Here is an 18728-nt window from a genome sequence, read left to right on the forward strand (position 1 = left end):
TCGGCACATATCGACATCTTCCTCCACCAGCAGCAGCAATGGCGATCCGACCGACATCAGCGCGCTCTCGTGCCTCCTCCTCTCCTCGCAAGACCAGATCTTCGGTCGTCACAAAGCCCCGACTCTTCAACAAGGTTCCTTCTCAGAGCCTCTCTCAGACTCCCTCTCACAAGCCTGCAATGCAGCAGCAGCTTGGCTCGTTTGTACGTCCAATGCCTTTGCTTCCTCCTCATCCTGCCTCATCACAGACAAACTTCGTAGCTAACACCTCATCTCGTGTCTAGCGCTCCTTCGATAAGCTTCCCGCAGAACTGCGTTTGAAGATCTGGGCATTGAGCCGCCCCAGCCCACGCCTCGTCTCCATCCAATGCGGCAGCGATATCTCGTCCATCTCCAAGCCCAACCCACGAAGCGCGAACACTGGGTGCACATCGCCGACTCCCATCCCAGCCAGCCTCCACGCCAGCGCCGAATCCCGCGCCGAAGCTCTCAAGACATACCGCCCCAGCTTTGGCTTCTTTCGAGGCTCTGGCCAGATCTTTTTCAACTTTAGCATCGATATCATGTACTTTGGTCCTCGCGAGGGCTTCATGGCCGCAGACTCGCAGTTTCACACGTGCATGACGCTGTGTGATCCGGCAGAGCTTGCGAGCGTGCGCCGCTTGGCCATCAGTGATGCCTTGTTCTGGATTGGCGACACGTACAATTCCCTGACGGCTGCGAGCTTCACTCTGGAGCTGCTGAAGCAGATTTGCATGCGCATGAAGGGGCTGGAGGAGCTCATCTTCGTGCCGTGGGAAGATGAAATCAACGCCGTTGAAGCTGTAGTGCACGAGCGCATGACCAGGCAGATCCAGACGGCTATGCAGAGCATTGCACAGCTGTATCCATCCTGGGAACCGCCTGCATGGAAGATTGTACCCTTGAGTGAGCTTCCCAGCACGACTGGTTGAAAGTTCTTGCTGCCAGCTTGAACCAAGAGATACTATGCAAGAGACTCGATATCACGAAGAACACCGGAAACAACACCGCTGAATAAGAATAAGTATATGTATATACGACATGTCACGATACGCAACAGATTCTCAGGCATCACGTATAGGGCATCCCTCGGATGGGACACCAATCTCTCTCAGCTTCGAACCCGGAATATGTATATATATAAGAAGCATTGGGCGCAAAGGGAGAGAGGAGGATAAAGTGATGGGCCTGCTGTTATGCAGAAAGGAAGCATCGATGGAATATGATGCTACATGCACCACCGCAAACCCTGCCGCGACGAAGCAGGGAGTAGGTAACTAGGACCCGAAGCTGGATCGAGGGGACATTTCGAGTCGACAAGAAGAGATACTCTTGAATATAGAGGGATCCTTAGGACGATGAACGAAAAAAATTAGGCCAATTATTTTCATGTTACGTCGACGATAATTGGAGGGTTCAAAAGCGCAGTATGGCTACATGCAGTAGCACAATAGGATTAATGGAGAGCTAGCAATATAGGCTCATAGACTGATATAATATTATTCGAAAGAACAAAGACCTCCGTGAATAAAGTGAACATGACTCCCATTAGATGATTACAAGACTTCAAGACATCAACTCTAGCATGTGGTATATACTATGCAATAACGTTCCTTCATATCCATATCAAAAAATGCAACAACGCCAATATCCTAGATCGTATAATGCTATTTTAACTGTTGGTAGCGTCATCCCCTCCCGTCAGATCGATAAAAGATACATCGCTCCGCCTAACAACACTAGCTGCGATGCCACGAGCTTGAAGCGATTGTACTTCTCGTGCGAGTCTCTCTTCATACTCGTCTTCGTCGACTTCAACTTCCACAAAGAAGCCGGTGTTACTAGGGATATATAGTCTCTTTGCTGGCGCGGGAGTGGGACTGTCAGCGTGTTGTGGCGGAGGAGAGAGGGCCCTTTCTTTGCTTGTTGTAGGACGCGATGTATGTGGCGCTTCGGGGCTGCTGGATGGTATAATCTCAATTTCCCTGTTCGTCAGTCGTGTAGTAGCGTTCTCTCGGCTGGAGTTTGGGTTGTATATGCTGCTCTTGGACGATCCAGGGCGATCCGTCTCGGGAAGTTTTTGTGTAAACATGTCCATTGACATCTGCTTTAGCTTTGTTGCTCCTTGAGACGTCTTGTGGAGGGACGATGTCTTTTGCTTTGGTTTCGTTATTGAAGAAGTCGGTGTATCGTGTTCACCTCTTACCCGCGATGTAGCACCAGCCGCACGAACCGACCGTATTGACCTGGGAACCTCATCACCATGATGTGAGGAGGTGGCTGCAATTGGCGATGACGGCAAAGACCGTGAAGGTGGCGATGCGCTGCCGGCAGGGCTGGACGAAATGACGATAGCTTCGAAAACTCCTGCATCGTCATGACGTCTAGTTGAGTCTGGTGAGCTGGTTATTGTCCAACCGTCCAAGCTAGGAGGTGCGTTGGGCGTGGGTTGCTTACTGGGCTTCCGTAGTGATGGCGGTGTTTGTGGTCGGAGCAATTGGCTTGGTCGCGGGAGAGGAGGGAGAGACACTTCTGATGATTCACTGAGCTCACTAGCCTCCATGTCATCCTTGTTCGCGTCGAAAGCACCGCTGCTGGTAGCTTTCTCCTGTGTTTCCACCGCCTTGGTGATGCGAACGAAGCTATCGAGAGCCCCATGAGGCATCGTGTCAACCTTTTTCGCCTTCGATGTTGTTGCTTTCTTTTTAGTTGGCTTCCGTTTTGTTTTCGCCTGGATCCCTTCTTCCCAAGCTTGGATAGCTCTTGGTGCAAACCTCCTCGCCACTTCTTCTAGAACCCAGGTGAGTTCTGGCTTTGTAATGTCAAACGTCTTTCCACTGCCGCCCTGGAGATCCTCAACACTGTCTGGAGCCGTTGCAAACTCGTCGTCGCTATTGAGAGCCAGGCCGCTCCGAGCATATGTGATTTCTTCTTCAACCTCATTTGAGATATCGATGGGCACAATTTCTTCGGGAATATAAGCGAGTCGTAGTTCGGGCGTGCCGTCTGTGCTGAAATGGCTCCGGCGCGCTGATATTTTCTTGACGAAAGAGTCCCCGTTAATGCCGTCCTGGTGAATGCGATTTACAAACAGGCCCTCGCTGAGCACACGGATGAACTTGATTGCACCGATGCGGAAATCCCAGTTAAATGTCTCCCTAGTAAACTCTCTCAGACCATCCAGCTGGATTTCCCTGGTTTCATTCAACCTTTGCCTGACAACTTCCAGTGTGGATTCCGGAGACACCACAGGATGAGTGTAATAGCGAAGCACTTCTACACTGGGGAAATCCTCTGGAATGACCAGAGCCTTGTGGCGAGTGCGAAAGTACTTGCTTTCATTTGTCTGAAGCTCGTGTCTCAATGACTCTTTCCATTGGCGGAGACCTTCTGTATCCGAGGCCCGAAGCTGACACAGAGACTTCCCAAAGCCTGCCTTGGCAGCCTCGCATGCCACCTTTGGTCCACAGCCGGGCACTCCCTCAGGGATATAGTCGCCGCCGCTCATAAGGGCAACCAACACCATCCCTTCTCGATCGAGACCAAGGTTGGCCATGTTCAAATCCTCGACGTCGTACATGGAGACGTGGGTTGGCTTTCCGGCCTTGCCCTCAGCCGACCAGTTCCGCAGCGTTCGTGTGCATCCAAACATGATTGTGTCCACATCTTCACTCAGCACCGCATCGACGATGCCGTTCTTCTGTAGAAAGGCGCATTCGGCTTCGGCCTCGCCGGGTGCATCGTGGACCACGAACCCAAAGAGTCGAATCAGCCTCTTTGCGTGAGCCGCTGCGAATCCATCGCCCCTGCCGGACCGCCTATGACGTTTGAACTTAGGCTTATTCGGGCCATCGAAAACAAAGATTGGCTGGATCGGCGTGCCCAGAAGACGGACGAGTCGGTAGAAGAGCGTTCGGATGGCGGGGTTGGTGCCACCTGATTGAACCAACATGTTAGACGGAAACTTGCATAAAGCTGGCTATTATGAGGCTTTGCAAACTTACCACGAGCAGCCTGATTTTGGAACTGCCAGATGGCAATGTCAATGGCGAGACGGTAGGGTCGATTGTGCTCGGCGAAGCTGTCGGATGCAAGCTTGGACAGTGAGATCCTCTTGCCTGGGCCTAGCTCTCGATAAATCCTACAGAGCGTGAGACTTCTATTAAACAATGCGGAGACTTCAAAAGAGAACGAAGAAGACAAAAAGAAAAAAGAAGAAAAAAGGAGGTACTTACCCTTTGATCCCCATTGATGCCCTCTAGCAGCTCCCACCCTCGGCCCTGTCATGAGCTGAGAAACGGCGGATGATGGTGATGTTTACTTGCTGAAGCCGTGACGACAGAACCAAAAACATTGGGCTCGGCCGGGGTGCCTTATCGATATCGGTGGATCGGCGCTAGCAACACCCGCCTATTTTCATAGGACAGGCTCAGACACTCTAAGAGAGCGATTGAATTGCGATTCGGGCATCGTGATTCGCTCATGGACCAGGAAAAGGAGACCCAAGCAACCGTAACTCACTGCACATAGAGCCTCTCCCTTCAATATCACTCACAGCCACTGAAGAGCATCTGCTATAGCCGCCGTAGGGGCCATGTCCTCTGGCACGGGGCCGGCGCTGGCTCATCGTAGCGTGGCCAGCATCCGCTCAGCCCCAATTCTCCAGGAGCAGGCTGGGTCAGGCACAACGCCACATACGCCTCCGCGAACAATCTCAAACACATACGGCTCGCCTGCTACGATTAGAGCGGATGACGACTTTCTGATTATCCAGATTGGCTCAAGGTTTGTCCGGGCCGGATTCGCGGGGGACAACCAGCCCAAGGCGGTGCTCACATGTGGGCCGCAGGACCAGCGACGGGCTGGAGATTTCAGGGATTGGCAGCCGGCTGGGGATGTTGACCTCCAGTCGGGGAATAAGGATCATGAGTTATGGCGGTACGACCTGAGAGAGGTCGATCTGGGGCTTGTTTACGACAAGCTGGATCGTCTGCTGAGAGATGCGTTTGGAAGGTGAGCGTGAGCTGGGCTTCACTGAGGGACGCTGATGTTGACACTCCTTCTAGGTGTTTGCTGATTGACTCTCGGCCAAGAAGAGCAGGCCTCGTTCTTGACTCTGGAGTGCCGATTCCAATCTTGTCTACTGTACTGGACCTCTTGTTCAAGGGCTTTCAAACACCAATGATCTCTCTCATGTCCACGGCCTCCATGTCTGTTGTGGCGGCTGGAATCCGCTCAGGACTGGTCGTCGACATGGGATGGGCTGAGACGGTAGTCACCAGTGTGTATGAGTACCGGGAGGTCAAATGCACGCGCAGTGTAAGGGGAGGCAGATATCTCAACGATCGACTCTACGAGCTTCTTCAGAAGCTCTTGACTGGCAAGGAGGAAGACGACGGTGCACGGGTCATTAGCTTTGCCGAGTGCGAGGATATCATGTGTCGTCTGATGTGGTGTCGGCCGCCGGCATCAAAATCACCTCAGGCACACAAGCCGGCCCAAAGACAGTCACAGCAGCTGGACACAGTGGAGGAGCAGGACGAGTCGGAGCCCGAGCCCGAACACTCTCTGCAAAACAGCGTGGCAAGCATCCCGCTGAGATCCATCAACCCACCCAGGACGGTTGAAGTGTCGTTTGATAAGCTTGCTGACGTGTGTGACGATACATTCTTTGCTTTGTCAGTTGCGCCGACAGAGTTTGATGATGAGGATTTCCCGGTTCATCTACTCATTTATCGCCATCTGCTACAGCTACCAATGGATGTGAGAGCTATATGTATGCCTCGCATTGTCTTCACGGGCGGCTGCTCAAACATTCTGGGCATCAAGGGGCGCATTATGGAGGAGGTCACAAGCATGGTAAAGCGGAAAGGGTGGGCTAATGTCTCTGGAAAGCATGTGGAAGAATCACGAAACAGCCAATTTTCTGATCGAAGAGCGAGCATCGCTAGATCAGTCAGCTCAACAGCGACCGCGTCTGACCTCGGAGAAGAACAGGAATCTTCACGGCCAAGCTCGATAGCTTCACAGTCCGACATCTCAGATCCCATCGAGGCAAAGGTAGCACGCCATCGGCCGCAGATTTCGCAAATGCAGGGCGAATTCCGCACTCTTCATACCCTTGGGCCCTGGGCTGGAGCAAGCTTGGTTTCCCAACTCAAAATCCCCGCCATGGCCACGGTAGACCGCGAACTGTGGCTGCAGCAGGGAGCCAATGGCGCGACGCGTCCGAACGAAATCGACGTCAAGGCACAACAACGACAGAGTATGGGCGCAGGAGGCTTTATTCGCGGCAGCGGAGGCCATCATACCAACTGGACACTAGGAGCTTGGGGCAACGTGTGAAGCATTTCTTTTTTTTAGCGGCCTTGCTCATGCGCCACCTGGACGAGATTGGAGCGACTCTCTCTGTTAGTCCTTCCAAAACGAATGAGTTTCGATTTGCGGAAATTCCAAAACGAAGCATCGCTCCAGAAGCTAGCGCTGTATGCCCAATAGATGGACGAAAATGATGGGGAGTTAGCGACTATACCTTTTTCTTTTCTTTTGCATCTTTTGTCATGAAGTACATGATCTAGATCTTATGAATGACTACCAAGAATAGACTGGCGTTAGACGTCGTGGCCTAGTTTCCTTGCCCAAATTGGTTTTGCACCTTTACTAATTTTTCTTACTCTGCTTTCTTGCGGCTGTATTTCGTATAGTTGGAGAGGCTGGGTCGATACGTTTCGTGGTGTATTTGCGATGATAGTCGTCGTTGTTACCGATGTAGCCATCAGATTCGGGATGGAGAGGACCATTTCCCATCAATGTTCAGGAAACCCATATAGCGCCTTCGAAGGATCTCAGTGATTAACATTGTGTAGCCCAGTTATTTCTCTCATCCCAACCTCCTTCCCCCGCAAGGACTTAGTTTGTCATTGATCTCATCCCCCCAGAATCGAATACCACCTTGGCGGGTCCTGAAAGTCGCTAAAAAGGGAGCTGAGAAGCAACGATTCCGAATACCGGTCATGGGAATCCCACGTGCGTCACATGAGAGAAGCATCAAATACGAGTCATGATGGGGAAACGCGGCGTCGCAAAAGCCAACCCATGGCGGGTTTGTGGATAATGTCAAAAACGCCTTCTATCGGCACCTGTCCGACGAGAGCAAAGAGCCGTATATATAAGCTGGAGCTAGCCAGAACAAAGTTGCCGTTAATGGAAAACCATTGAGCGCCACCGGAGAAAATATGGACAAAGAACAAGGCCTGAGCGGGCCATTTTCCACGAATTGCTCCCTTTTGCGCCCAGAAGAGCGGGTAAACGTTCTGGCTGGCTGGTGAACGAAGCCATGGTTGTGGACCTGGAAAGGCGCAATCTAGCGGTGCCAAGCGGGATGGAGGTAAACCGGATATGAAGCGTGATGTCGACGCCACTTGGATAGATATTACCGACAGAACGAATCAGAGACTGCCGCTTCTCCCCAGGAAGTAGGACTCTGGGGAAGACCCCACGTTATGCCTGGGAATTCAATAGCATTTGCCTCCTCCATGTGTCTTCCCCCACAAATGGAACCCCTCGTACGCGTTTAGCCCAGCTCCCCGACTTTTCTTACCCCCACAAACCATGCTCACTAGCGGTAGTTATGCTCGGTTCTCGGTCTGCCGACGCCATTATTGGGCGGTTCGTGTTGCATGATGAGGAGAGAGGGGGATGCAGTGTGTTTGGAATGCAGCTCCCGTGATATATAACGGGGAAGCTGTCCCCCAGGGTGAACCTGTGGGTTCTCTGATTCTATGCCGATCCTTTTGTGCAGCGGTCTTGACTCCAAAATAGATATCCGAAATCATGGCCACTGAATCAAACGAGGCCGCCTATCCTCCCCCTTCTCCTGCAAAGGATTTGGACGATGTCGAACATGTTGAGAAGGATCTCAAGACAGTCGTGGCCGCGGTCACTGACCGCCCGGTGCATGAGATGTACCTAGAGGCCCTGGAGCGGTATCCCAATGACGAGGCCATCGACCAAGCTGACGAGAAGCGACTGTTGCGCAAGCTGGATATGCGCATCTTGCCCTTGCTAGGCATTTGCTACTTCTTTTATGTGAGCTTCCATCGGACAATGGCCATTTGGTTATGATGAGGGGGGATTAACTGTGGCATAGTATGTCGACAAAACAACCCTCTCCTACGCCGCCATCTTTGGCATCAAAGACGACCTAAAGCTTGTGGGAGACGACTACTCATGGCTGTCTAGTAGCTTTTACTTTGGATGGCTGATCTGGGCCATCCCGTCCAACCTTCTCATGCAGCGCAGCCCGCCTGCATATTATCTTGCCTTCAACATTTTCATGTGGGGTGCCCTGCTCATGTGCCAAGCGGCAGTGAAGAATCTCGAGGGATTGCTCGCCCTGAGAGTCTTGTCCGGAGCGTTTGAAGCCATTGCAGACCCAGCGTTTATGCTTATCACGTCGATGTATTATACGAGAGCGGAGCAGCCGTCACGCATTTCGGCTTGGTATGCGTTTAATGGAATTGGTGTTGCGGGTGGTGGTCTCATTGGTGAGTGATGGCATCTTCGATATGGAGTCTTTGGGGTGGAGAATGTTGTTAGATATAAGGCTGTGGTGCTAATATGATTGATCTCCTGCAGGATACGGTATCGGTCAAATTAAGAGCTCTTTGCCCTCATGGCGCTACGAATTCATCATCGTCGGTGCTTTTTGCGCAGTTTGGGGAATCTGCCTCTTCCTCTGTCTCCCCAACTCTCCTCGAACGATCTGGGGCTTTAGCCATGACGAAAAGCTGCTCATGATTGCCCGCATGCGACGCAACCAGACGGGTGTAGAGCAGAACAAGATCAACTGGAAGCAAATCAAGGAGGCGTACCTGGATTACAAGACTTGGCTCTTCACTCTGCTTGGTTTTGTGTCCAACATTCCAAATGGCGGCATTTCCAACTTCTCTACTCTGGTCATCAAGGGATTGAATTTTGATACCCTGCATACAGCTCTGCTGGGCATTCCGCAGGGTGTTTTGGTGGTGATTTGGATTGGGTTGGGTGCTTTGGCAAACAAGTTCATGCCAAACAACTGCCGTACGCTTGTCTGCGCTCTGTTCATGTTGCCCACGATTGCGGGCGCGCTCGGATTCCTGCTTGCTCCAAACGACGCATACGTAGGAAGACTGATTTGCTTGTAAGTCCATCCTGTCGACCTGACTTTCACATCACCGACTAATGTGTGACTCCAAATAGCTACCTCACCGGTTCATACCAGGCGTCATTCGTCATCTCACTATCCCTCATCACATCCAACACAGGCGGCCAGTCCAAGAAGATGATTGTCTCCGGCATGATCTGGTTCGGCGCTTGCATTGGCAATATCGCTGGCCCCTTCTTCTACAAAGCCAACCAGGCACCCTCATACCACCTGGGCATTGGCTCTCTCCTTGTTGCCAACTGCATTGAGCTCGCGCTCTTTTTTGTCTTCCGATACGCCTTCATCTGGGAGAACAAGCGCAAAGAGAAGCTCCGAGCAGAGCTGGAGGACCGCGGTGAACTTATTGCTGGTGAATTGAACGCCACGGCGTTTGTGGATATGACGGATAAGGAGAATCCGAATTTTGTGTATGTTTATTAATGCGGGGGATGGCATAATGTTGCTTTTCATGCCAAAGAACTTATGTTTTTATGACGAATCTCTGCTGTATGCGCTTTAATGACTACCTTTCGTTTTTGGTTTACTATGTGTTGAATTCAGCAATCCAGAGTGAATTCCGGCATATGTGGCCCGTTTGGAGATGACAGCGTAGTATTATCTTGACGTGGCAGAGTGGCCCTTTCTTTCTAGAGAGCATCATGGGTGCCTTTGAGGTCTCAAAATAAGCTTTTGCATGCATTTGCATCGCATGCGTTTGCGACGGCCCCTTACTGACCGGGAAGTGGATGCAATGGCGCCAAACTCCCACGTTTTCCGCCGTCAGTGTCGCGGACTCTCGCATGGCAGCCCTGCCTGGCTGGCGGGCAATTCCGGTCCGAATAAGCAGCACAAGGTTCTGTCATGACAAGCTGCTGACCGATACACGTATGATGCGCATTGAACTTAGCCGCGGTTGCTGGCGTCGTACAAAAGAGGTTGCTTTCGCGAACGGGACAAGGCGCAGCGGAAATCCTACCCGCTCACATTCGCCCTTAGCACCAGCCGTGTGAAGCAAAATGTCCGAGTGCTAGCACTAGGCACGGACTAAAACAGAAATATTAATTCGTCCTTTGCCCTCGTAATGCCACTGACCACGGAGCAGTCAATGGAGGAGCCGGAGTTAAGATCCGATCGGCCTGCGACCAATAATACTTGTGTAGCCCAATCGACTTATTGTTCATACAAAGTACGAGGCAGAGCGACATTGGGGTCGGCGGATTTGCACCTACCTGCATGTGCTCGCAGGTTTCCTGTGAAAGCATGTTGAATTATCTCTATCTGTGACACACTTAGGAGAAATCGCCCTTTCCAAGACGGATTCTTCAGTCATTTTGTCCGGCAGTACAAATGCCCGTAGCAAGAGGGCATCACATGGCAGCAGTGCTCTGTTACGAGCGTCCCAGCGAGATGGCTCGACCCCAGTATTGTGTTGGACGGGGGGTTGCTCTGGGTAATATGGATGTTGAAAAGCTTGGATACACAAGTACAAGTACGAGTAAGCGAGGGCAGCGGGCCATGGTTGCTTAGAAAGCCTAGGTATGCGCAACTGGAGAGCTTTGGGCTGGGAGTTGGTGCTGATGGTGGAGAAGAGGCTCAAAGAGTTATGTGACAGTGCTTCTTTTAATATAAAGATATCACTCATATCGGCGTCCGGACAGTATCGAGCGGCTTGCTACCACTGTTTTGTTCTGACGTATAGGATAGTTGAAGCATGCGATGGTCGATTTGGAGCTTCTATTGTTGGCCGTACGGAGACATATCTTTGGTTGGCTCTCCCATGATGTGATCATTTATGCGCGGTTGGTTAGATGATGAAACCAGAAAAGAGTGGAAAGCAAACACTGAAGATGGATGAACTGGAAGCTATACGTACCTGCTACCGGACCGGCTATTATTACCTGCTGCCTGCGTCCGCACAAGCAGGACTTGTTCGCATATGCACAGACTCGGTATGGCTCCTGAAACCAAGATGTAACCCCGTATTGGGCGACTTTGGTGCGGCACGGACTCATTCAGGCCATTCCTTCATGCCAATGGGCCCAAGCTGTCGGGTCGTGACGCTGACGGACTGTGGATGGCCGTGCAAATACACGTAAGATGACGGTTACCAGTCTGGATTTGTATGAGTACTGGCACTCCTCCATGCCTATACTCGAGACGAGCTGGCCTCAAAGAGGCACCTTTGTATATGTACGAGTGCATACTGCACATGCACTGCTCCATAGGTATATGCAGGTATGGATACCAGGCAGGCGTTGCAGATGCTGATTCGCCTGTTCGGTGCCCAGTGTTTGACGCTTCTGGCTTCCTTGGCCTCTCTTTTCCGGGTCGAAGCCCGTTGGCTGGCTGCGGGTGTGGCATGTTGGTCAGCCCGGTGCCCTGTTCCCGGTTCTGCAGATGCATTGCTGCGCTGCGATTTGACGAAGCGAGCAGGGGGATGGCGACATGCTGAGGTGCTCATCTCACCACGCAGCGGGAAACAAATTGCGAGCGAATTGCGCTGCAACTCGTGCATGAGCGCTTTGTGTTTCAAATGCCAGCCGCTGCCGAGTGCTGTTGCGATAGAGGAAGTGGACACATGCTTATTCGATCAAGAGCCCTTGTTGTTGTCATTGTCAAAGTGCAGGCAGCACTCTGGGAAGCTGTCATTGAACCCTAACCCTGTCGTTCCCGAAGTGGCCGCGCCATGTCCGCAATGTGGCGCAGCTAATCAAACAGAGTTGTGCTGCTAGTTCCACCAAAGCGCCCAGAACGTTGGAATTTGGCCACCACAGCGCCAGCCAAGCGAAGAGAGGGTACTTTTTTAGCTTCCTTTTTCTCGGCCTTGTTCTTTTACCATTTTACCATTTCCCCTTGTTTTAGGTCATCTATTCTATTCTTTGCCTTTTCTTGTGTTTGCTCTATTTTCGGAAAACGAAGGGGAGACAAGATGAGAAAGCAAGACGACATGTATTCCTTCTCCCCGCGATTCCTGATCAATCTAACTGGGTAACTCTCAGCACAATCAATAAGGATTGGATCAAATGGGATGTAGCAACAGCGTATCTTGCTCTTAACGCCAAGCATACGACTGCTAATTCTAGAATTCTTCGCATATGTCTGCAGCTCTGAATGGATGAGCTCGTAAAGGAAACGGATGGAATACAGAGTCCATCCCAGGATCTCATCCGATGCATCCATGGCTGACGGATATGACACGCGCTACTCCCCTGGCCGGCTTCGTGGATCACAGCCGTAGTGTAGGCGCAGGCTGCTAGCAGGGCCGGGATTGCCTCGTGCAGCCGCTGCCAGCGCCTTGCTAGTGTCCTAGTGCCCTGGAAGACCCCTCCGTGGCGCGCTCCGGGCCCTCCCAACCCGCTGTGCCCGCCGAACCCACAGCGAGCCCACAGTGCTGCATCCTCGCCTGGCGGCCCACTCAGGAAATTGATCGACTGTCTCAACTTGTCTTCATGCTTCTCTCGTGCACCTTTTGCCTCTGTACCAAACCTTTAACTTTTTCTCTTCGTCGAGGCTTGTGTGCGAAGCGAGTGCTTTTGAGGCCTCGTTCCATTCCAGGCGGCTTGTGCTGGCCGGCCTTCTTCTTCTATCCTCTCTTTGCTCTCATCTTTTGCAGCTTCAACTTTGTTGTGTTGGTTTCGTTCAGCCTCTTCATCGTCCATCAGCCAGCCCCCCTCTCCAGTTGTCCGTGCAGCAGTCACTCGTTCTTTTGGCTTAATTCCGTCTTACTTTGCCTCTCGTTTTTGCATTCTCTTCTAGTCGAACGAAACCACATGTTGACGGGACATGCAATCGCTCTTTTCTCGTTGATCCGACTGGGACATCTACGCCTGTCCCTTGTTGCCTGTACTGGATGCCCAGTATCATGTTTTCTAATTCAACCTTCGCGGCCGTCCATTCTCGATAAACTCTCCTGTCCGAACCAATCACACTGCAACTTCTTGTTGTGCTCCGCAGTCCTATAACGCACATTACGAAAGATGGTATCAAAGAAGCGAAAAAGTCGCAAGGGGACTCGTCAACAAGGGCCGCAAAAGACATCTACCCGCGATTCTCAGTCACACAACACCGATGATGCAAACGATGACCATCAGACCATCAAGGCCAGCCAGGAGGAAAGAGACGAGATGGGCCGCGAGACTGACCATGTGGAAGACGAAGACGAAGACGAATTTGAGGTAGCCTCTCTTTACCCGGCCAGCCAGCTTCCCCGCGGCGCAATGAGCACCTATAGATTAGGAGGCGGCCAATTTGTGACGGGGGATTCGCAAGCGATGGGTTCAGACCTGTAAGTGGCCATTGTGCTCTTGCCCCCTCCAAATACTATTTTCAAGTGAATTGCTGGTGCGACTATTTGGCTGTTTGACTCAACAGGTGCTAACTATCAAACAAAAGAGCGTCAACTCGGTCTCTATGGACCATGGACCTAGACTATCGTGAGCTCCATGGCCGTAGGTATTGTCGCGATTATTTCATGCCAAACGATGAGCTTGAGCAGCTGCGTGTGACTTTGCTGCATCAGGTTTTCCTCCACATTTTCGATGGAGAACTAACTCTTGCCCCGCTTGAGGAGCCGCCGACGCATATTCTTGATGTTGGGACCGGCACTGGAGATTGGGCCATCAGGATGGCCGAGATGTTTCCGGAATGCGAAGTTGTAGGCACCGACATATCCGCCATTGCGGAGACCGAGAGCGTCCCCGTCAATGTGTTTTTCGAAATCGAGGATGCTGAAGACTGGGACCGGCCGCCGGACCACTATGACATGATCCACATGCGCTGGCTGGCGGGGTCATTCCGCGATTGGGGTTTCGTTTACGACTGCGCCTACTATTCGCTGAAGCCCGGAGGTTGGATAGAGGTGATTGACTTTGACGGGTTTGATGGCCTTGTTTGTATCGACCACTTCCCGCCCGAATCCCCCATCCATACGCTGGTCAAGGATATCCACGAAGCTGCGGAGCTGGCAGGACGAAAGCTGTCCATGGATCACCTGGATGCGGGGCATCTCATAGACGCGGGCTTCGTGGATGTTAGAGTGATGGAATATTCGCTTCCCATGGTGTTTGGTGAGCCGTCGGTCGACAGGCTTTGGTTAATGGCTCTGATAGATGGCGTTGAGCCCTCAGCTTTGCGTCTTCTCACCGAACACATGGGGTGGGACCCCGAGGAGTGCAAGGCCGTCTGCGAGCAGGTAGCTAGGGAAATGGCTAATCTATCGAGAAATGCCGCCGCAAAGGATCTTGTTATCAAGCTTCGCCTCGTCATAGCGCGGAAACCTCTTCAAGCACCCAGAACAAATGCCGCTTGGCCGGCAGAAGAGCCCCTTAGCTTGCGGCCTCGGAAGGAGGGAGGAACTCCGGAGCCTGAGTCTAGACAGGGCGAGGTGACTCAACCAGGTGACGACCTAACAGGGCTTCGTCCTTTGCGCGATGCCATACCGATTGGTACAAATTGAATCTGAAACAGGGACCCTGGTTTTCCTGTTATCAAACAGACACGCGACAGCGACATGATGCTATTTACAATGACGAATTTTAATGAACACAACGAACTCGACCGCAAGCAAGCGTTTTTGAATCCTTGTTTCCATTTTGCCAAAAGGGATATCCTTTTTCACAACCATGGCCAGATGATAGGTTTCTTTGGCCCACGAATCATTTATTTTGGCTTTCTTTTTCTCGGCTGGATAGCGACTAAAATAGAGCCCCCCCCTGGCCCTTATTTTATTGTGTAATTCCTTGCTGAGATATCCCATATTCCCCGAGGTTGTACATAGGTTGGAGGCGGGGAATCGAGGGACAGGAGAGTCGGAGAGTTGACATACCCAAGGTACTAAGGCACCAAGCTGCTGAAGAGTACCTGTAGCCTACCACTTTGTTTTAACCGACATGTGAACTTGTGTATGGTTACATGCCATCTTGATAATTTTTTTTTTTTGGATAAGAGGGCGTTAGAGTAATGGATGAATGGAAAACATGAATTGCATCCAATAAGTACATGCACGGGCAGGAATTTACATCCCGTCTTCTAACTTGAGCCTGTGGCTCTGGAAGTACTCCCGTACCTCCCTAAAGCAACAACGGCTTAGTGCCATCTGTAGCTCCCTCCTCCACCGCTTTCTGCTGGCGAATTAGAGCTCAAGGGCTGTTGAGCTGCCAGTGACGCAGCCTGGTGATTCAACTCTTCTCCGCCATCACCAGCCTCGAGCTCCGACCAAGCTTCCCTTCAGCCTTACAGCCTCCCGTCTCTCATTCCGATCGCCTCTTGTGGGAGCAGCTTGCGCTTGTCTTTGCTTCTGGCGACAGAGAAGCAGGACTTCGCCTTGTCCAAGCCCCGCGCGAGCATGCCTGCTTGAGAAGCCGACGCCATGTCGCTTGATCCCAACGACGGATTCGTCGCCGCCGAGGCCGCAGACCCGGAGACCGGCGACCTGCCAATCTTCACCATCGAGCGAGTACAGCTGCAGTTCTCCATAGCGGCCGATTTTGCAGCCGCACAGGTTGCCAACAATGTCATCATCCTAGCCCTGTCCAATGGCCGGATTCTGCGCATCGACCTGAACCGACCCGAAGATATTGACGGTGAGCCTACCCGGAGGATCTTGTTGGGGGTGGGAGCGAAGCGGGAACAAGGGAGAGCATTTTGGCTGACCTGCACTGTTTGGCGCAGACATTGACCTACCAAAGAAGCCGTCCGAAATCGGTATTATTCGACGCATGTTCCTCGATCCCACGGCGTCGCATCTCCTGGTCTGCACATCACTTGGGGAGAATTATTACCTACATTCGCAGTCCAAGCAGCCTAGGCTTCTCACAAAATTGCGTGGCGTCTTGATCGATAGCATAGCATGGAACCCATCCCTGCCAACCGCCTCTACGAGAGAGATCCTCATCGGCGCCGCAGACGGCAACATCTACGAGGCTTTCATAGAAACGTCCAACGAGTTCTACAAGAAGGAAGTAAAGCATCTAAAGAATTTGCATAAGCTCCCTGACGGACCCATCACAGGCCTCTGGGTGGATAACCTACATGGCAAGACCGACTTGCGGAGGGTCATGATTGCTACGCAGAGCAGGCTGTTCCACCTCGTTGGCAGAATTAGCCATGGCTACGATGGCAGCGGCTCTATTTATACCAGGATGTTTGAGACGGAACAACCCGTCATCCACGAGCTTTCAAGAGTCACTTCGGGGGCGAGCTCCACCTTCGTCGTGTCTCCCGATCCGCTTGATACCAGCCCTCATGATGACGATGTGCCGGATCGAGCATATGCATGGCTATCGTCGCATGGTGTCTATCATGGGAAATTACTGAACTCACCTACGGATTCTGCGCTAGGTTCCAAAGTCTTTGCCGAGTCCAAGATGCTCCCAAGAGCTCAAATTGTCACACAGGGGTCCGGGAGCAAGCGGAAACCGTCTACCGAGACCATTGATGCCATTGCTCTCACTCAGTGGCACATTGTGAATCTGGTTGGTGGCCGTGTTATTACTACCAATCGCCTTACCGGAGAAATGGTATCCGAGCACGATGTGCTTTCTGCTGGCCAGAAGCCTATCGGATTTTCGGTAGATTCTCAAAAGAACACCTTTTGGCTATTCACTTCCGAAGAGATCTTTGAGATTGTGGTGCGCGACGAAGATCGGAACATTTGGAAAATTATGATGGAAACGCAACAGTTTGAACCAGCTCTTCAACAGGCCCGCTCGCAAATCCAGAGGGAGACTGTTTCTGCGGCATTTGGCGACTACCTTTCTACCAAAGGCCATTGGAGCGAAGCTGCCATGATATACGGCCGGAGCAACAAGCCTTTTGAGGAAATAGCGCTCAAGCTGATTGACAGCAACCAGCCAGATGCGCTGCGTATCTTTCTACTCACTAAACTAGGCACGACCAAAAAGTCTGCCGTCATGCAAAGAATAATGATTGCGAGCTGGCTGGTCGAGATCTTCATGGCCAAGCTGAACTCCCTCGACGATGCCATCATCACCCATGCAGATCTGTCGGAAAAAATGAATCCTGCAGAATCCAGAAAATTGATCCTCTCAGCGAAGAAGGAATTTCAGGATTTTGTTAACAAGTACAAAAGTGATCTCGACCACAAGACGGTGTACGATGTGATTAGCAGTCATGGCAGAGAAGAAGAGCTTCTCTACTTCGCGAATGCTATCAATGACTACAACTACGTCTTATCTTACTGGGTACAACGAGAGAGATGGACTGAGGCGCTCAATGTCCTAAAAAAGCAGACAGATGTGGAGGTCTTTTATCGATACAGCACTGTCTTAATGTCACACGTTGCCCAAGATACAGTGGATATTCTCATGAGACACTCGGATCTCAACCCGCGACGACTGATTCCGGCCTTGTTAGAATATCACCGTGGCTTTTCTGGTGAAGCAACAGCCCAGAACCAGGCCATAAGGTATCTCAACTACGTAGTTTACCAGCTCAATTCGACGGACGCAGCAGTTCACAACACGCTCGTGTCCATCTATGCCTCACACCCCTCCAAAGACGAGTCAGGGCTGCTATCCTATCTTCAGGCACAGGGTGACGAGCCTCGATACGATTCCGACTTTGCTTTGCGTCAGTGTATCCACCACCATCGAACACTGTCATGCGTTCATATATATACCAGTATGGAACAATATCTTCAGGCAGTTGACCTAGCGCTCTCCCATAACGAGGTTGAGCTAGCTGCGGTTATCGCTGATAGACCAATGTCAAATCCCCAACTGCGAAAAAGACTATGGCTAGCTGTTGCGCGGAGAGTCATTTCTCAGTCTGACGGCATCAAAACCGCTATCGAATTCCTGAAGAGATGCGACTTGCTAAGGATCGAAGACCTAATTCCGTTCTTCCCCGACTTTGTAGTCATCGATGACTTCAAAGAGGAGATCTGCGAAGCCCTGGAAGACTATAGCCGAAATATTGACAATTTGAAGAAAGAAATGGATGAATCTTCGCAGACGGCGACAAATATTAAGCTGGACATTGCTGCTCTGGATCACAGATACGCCATCGTGGAGCCTGGTGAGAAGTGCTATGTGTGTGGGCTCCCCTTGCTGAGCAGACAATTCTTCGTCTTCCCTTGCCAACACTCTTTCCACTCGGACTGTATGGGACGGAAAGTGTTGGAGCAAGCTGGTGTTGCCAAGTCAAACCGAATCAAGGAACTCCAGATGCAAATCCACAAGGGTCTTGTGAGCGGAACGCAGCGGGAAGCCGTTGTGGCTGAGCTTGATGCTTTGGTGGCGTCAGCATGGTGAGTCTCGCTCTTCTTTATTTGCATTGACACCTTCCTATTTCACATTGCTAACCAGTTTTATAGCATTCTATGTAGCGATTTTGCCATCAAGAGAATAGACGAGCCGTTTATCACGCGGGATGATAACCCTGATGAGTGGGCATTATGAGGTGGGCATAATATACTTGGTGGGACATATAGAACTGTAGATACCCCAACCTGACAATCATAAAACTTATTAGCGATAAATACATTTTGTTTGGGATACAGTGA

The 18728-nt window shown here is 51.5% G+C and overlaps 6 protein-coding genes across 6 annotated transcripts; 5 read left to right on the top strand and 1 right to left on the bottom strand.

The window, feature by feature from the left end:
* On the top strand, positions 1–1527 carry TRIVIDRAFT_75749 (uncharacterized protein; the record flags this gene model as incomplete). The annotated part of the gene is made up of 2 exons (XM_014095835.1): positions 1–203; positions 285–1527. 2 exons carry the CDS (start codon positions 39–41, stop codon positions 951–953), a joined length of 834 nt encoding a protein of 277 aa, XP_013951310.1.
* Positions 1528–1693: 166 nt separating this feature from the next.
* On the bottom strand, positions 1694–4270 carry TRIVIDRAFT_195114 (uncharacterized protein; the record flags this gene model as incomplete). The annotated part of the gene is made up of 4 exons (XM_014095836.1): positions 1694–2388; positions 2440–3957; positions 4026–4162; positions 4257–4270. 4 exons carry the CDS (start codon positions 4268–4270, stop codon positions 1694–1696), a joined length of 2364 nt encoding a protein of 787 aa, XP_013951311.1.
* Positions 4271–4615: 345 nt separating this feature from the next.
* TRIVIDRAFT_41568 (uncharacterized protein) lies at positions 4616–6366 on the top strand (the record flags this gene model as incomplete). Its single annotated transcript, XM_014095837.1, has 2 exons — positions 4616–5034; positions 5088–6366. The coding sequence occupies 2 exons, from the start codon at positions 4616–4618 to the stop codon at positions 6364–6366; spliced, it is 1698 nt and encodes a 565-aa protein (XP_013951312.1).
* Positions 6367–7983: 1617 nt separating this feature from the next.
* TRIVIDRAFT_42145 (uncharacterized protein) lies at positions 7984–9646 on the top strand (the record flags this gene model as incomplete). The annotated part of the gene is made up of 4 exons (XM_014095838.1): positions 7984–8109; positions 8171–8567; positions 8659–9202; positions 9262–9646. 4 exons carry the CDS (start codon positions 7984–7986, stop codon positions 9644–9646), a joined length of 1452 nt encoding a protein of 483 aa, XP_013951313.1.
* Positions 9647–13182: 3536 nt separating this feature from the next.
* Positions 13183–14660, top strand: TRIVIDRAFT_42428 (uncharacterized protein; the record flags this gene model as incomplete). Its single annotated transcript, XM_014095839.1, has 2 exons — positions 13183–13490; positions 13598–14660. 2 exons carry the CDS (start codon positions 13183–13185, stop codon positions 14658–14660), a joined length of 1371 nt encoding a protein of 456 aa, XP_013951314.1.
* A 912-nt stretch (positions 14661–15572) lies between these two features.
* TRIVIDRAFT_57142 (uncharacterized protein) lies at positions 15573–18624 on the top strand (the record flags this gene model as incomplete). Its single annotated transcript, XM_014095840.1, has 3 exons — positions 15573–15786; positions 15875–18473; positions 18540–18624. The coding sequence occupies 3 exons, from the start codon at positions 15573–15575 to the stop codon at positions 18622–18624; spliced, it is 2898 nt and encodes a 965-aa protein (XP_013951315.1).
* Between the last annotated feature and the right edge of the window lie 104 nt (positions 18625–18728).

This window comes from Trichoderma virens, assembly GCF_000170995.1.
Source record: "Trichoderma virens Gv29-8 chromosome Unknown TRIVIscaffold_89, whole genome shotgun sequence".
NCBI classification, from domain to species: Eukaryota; Fungi; Ascomycota; class Sordariomycetes; order Hypocreales; family Hypocreaceae; genus Trichoderma; species Trichoderma virens.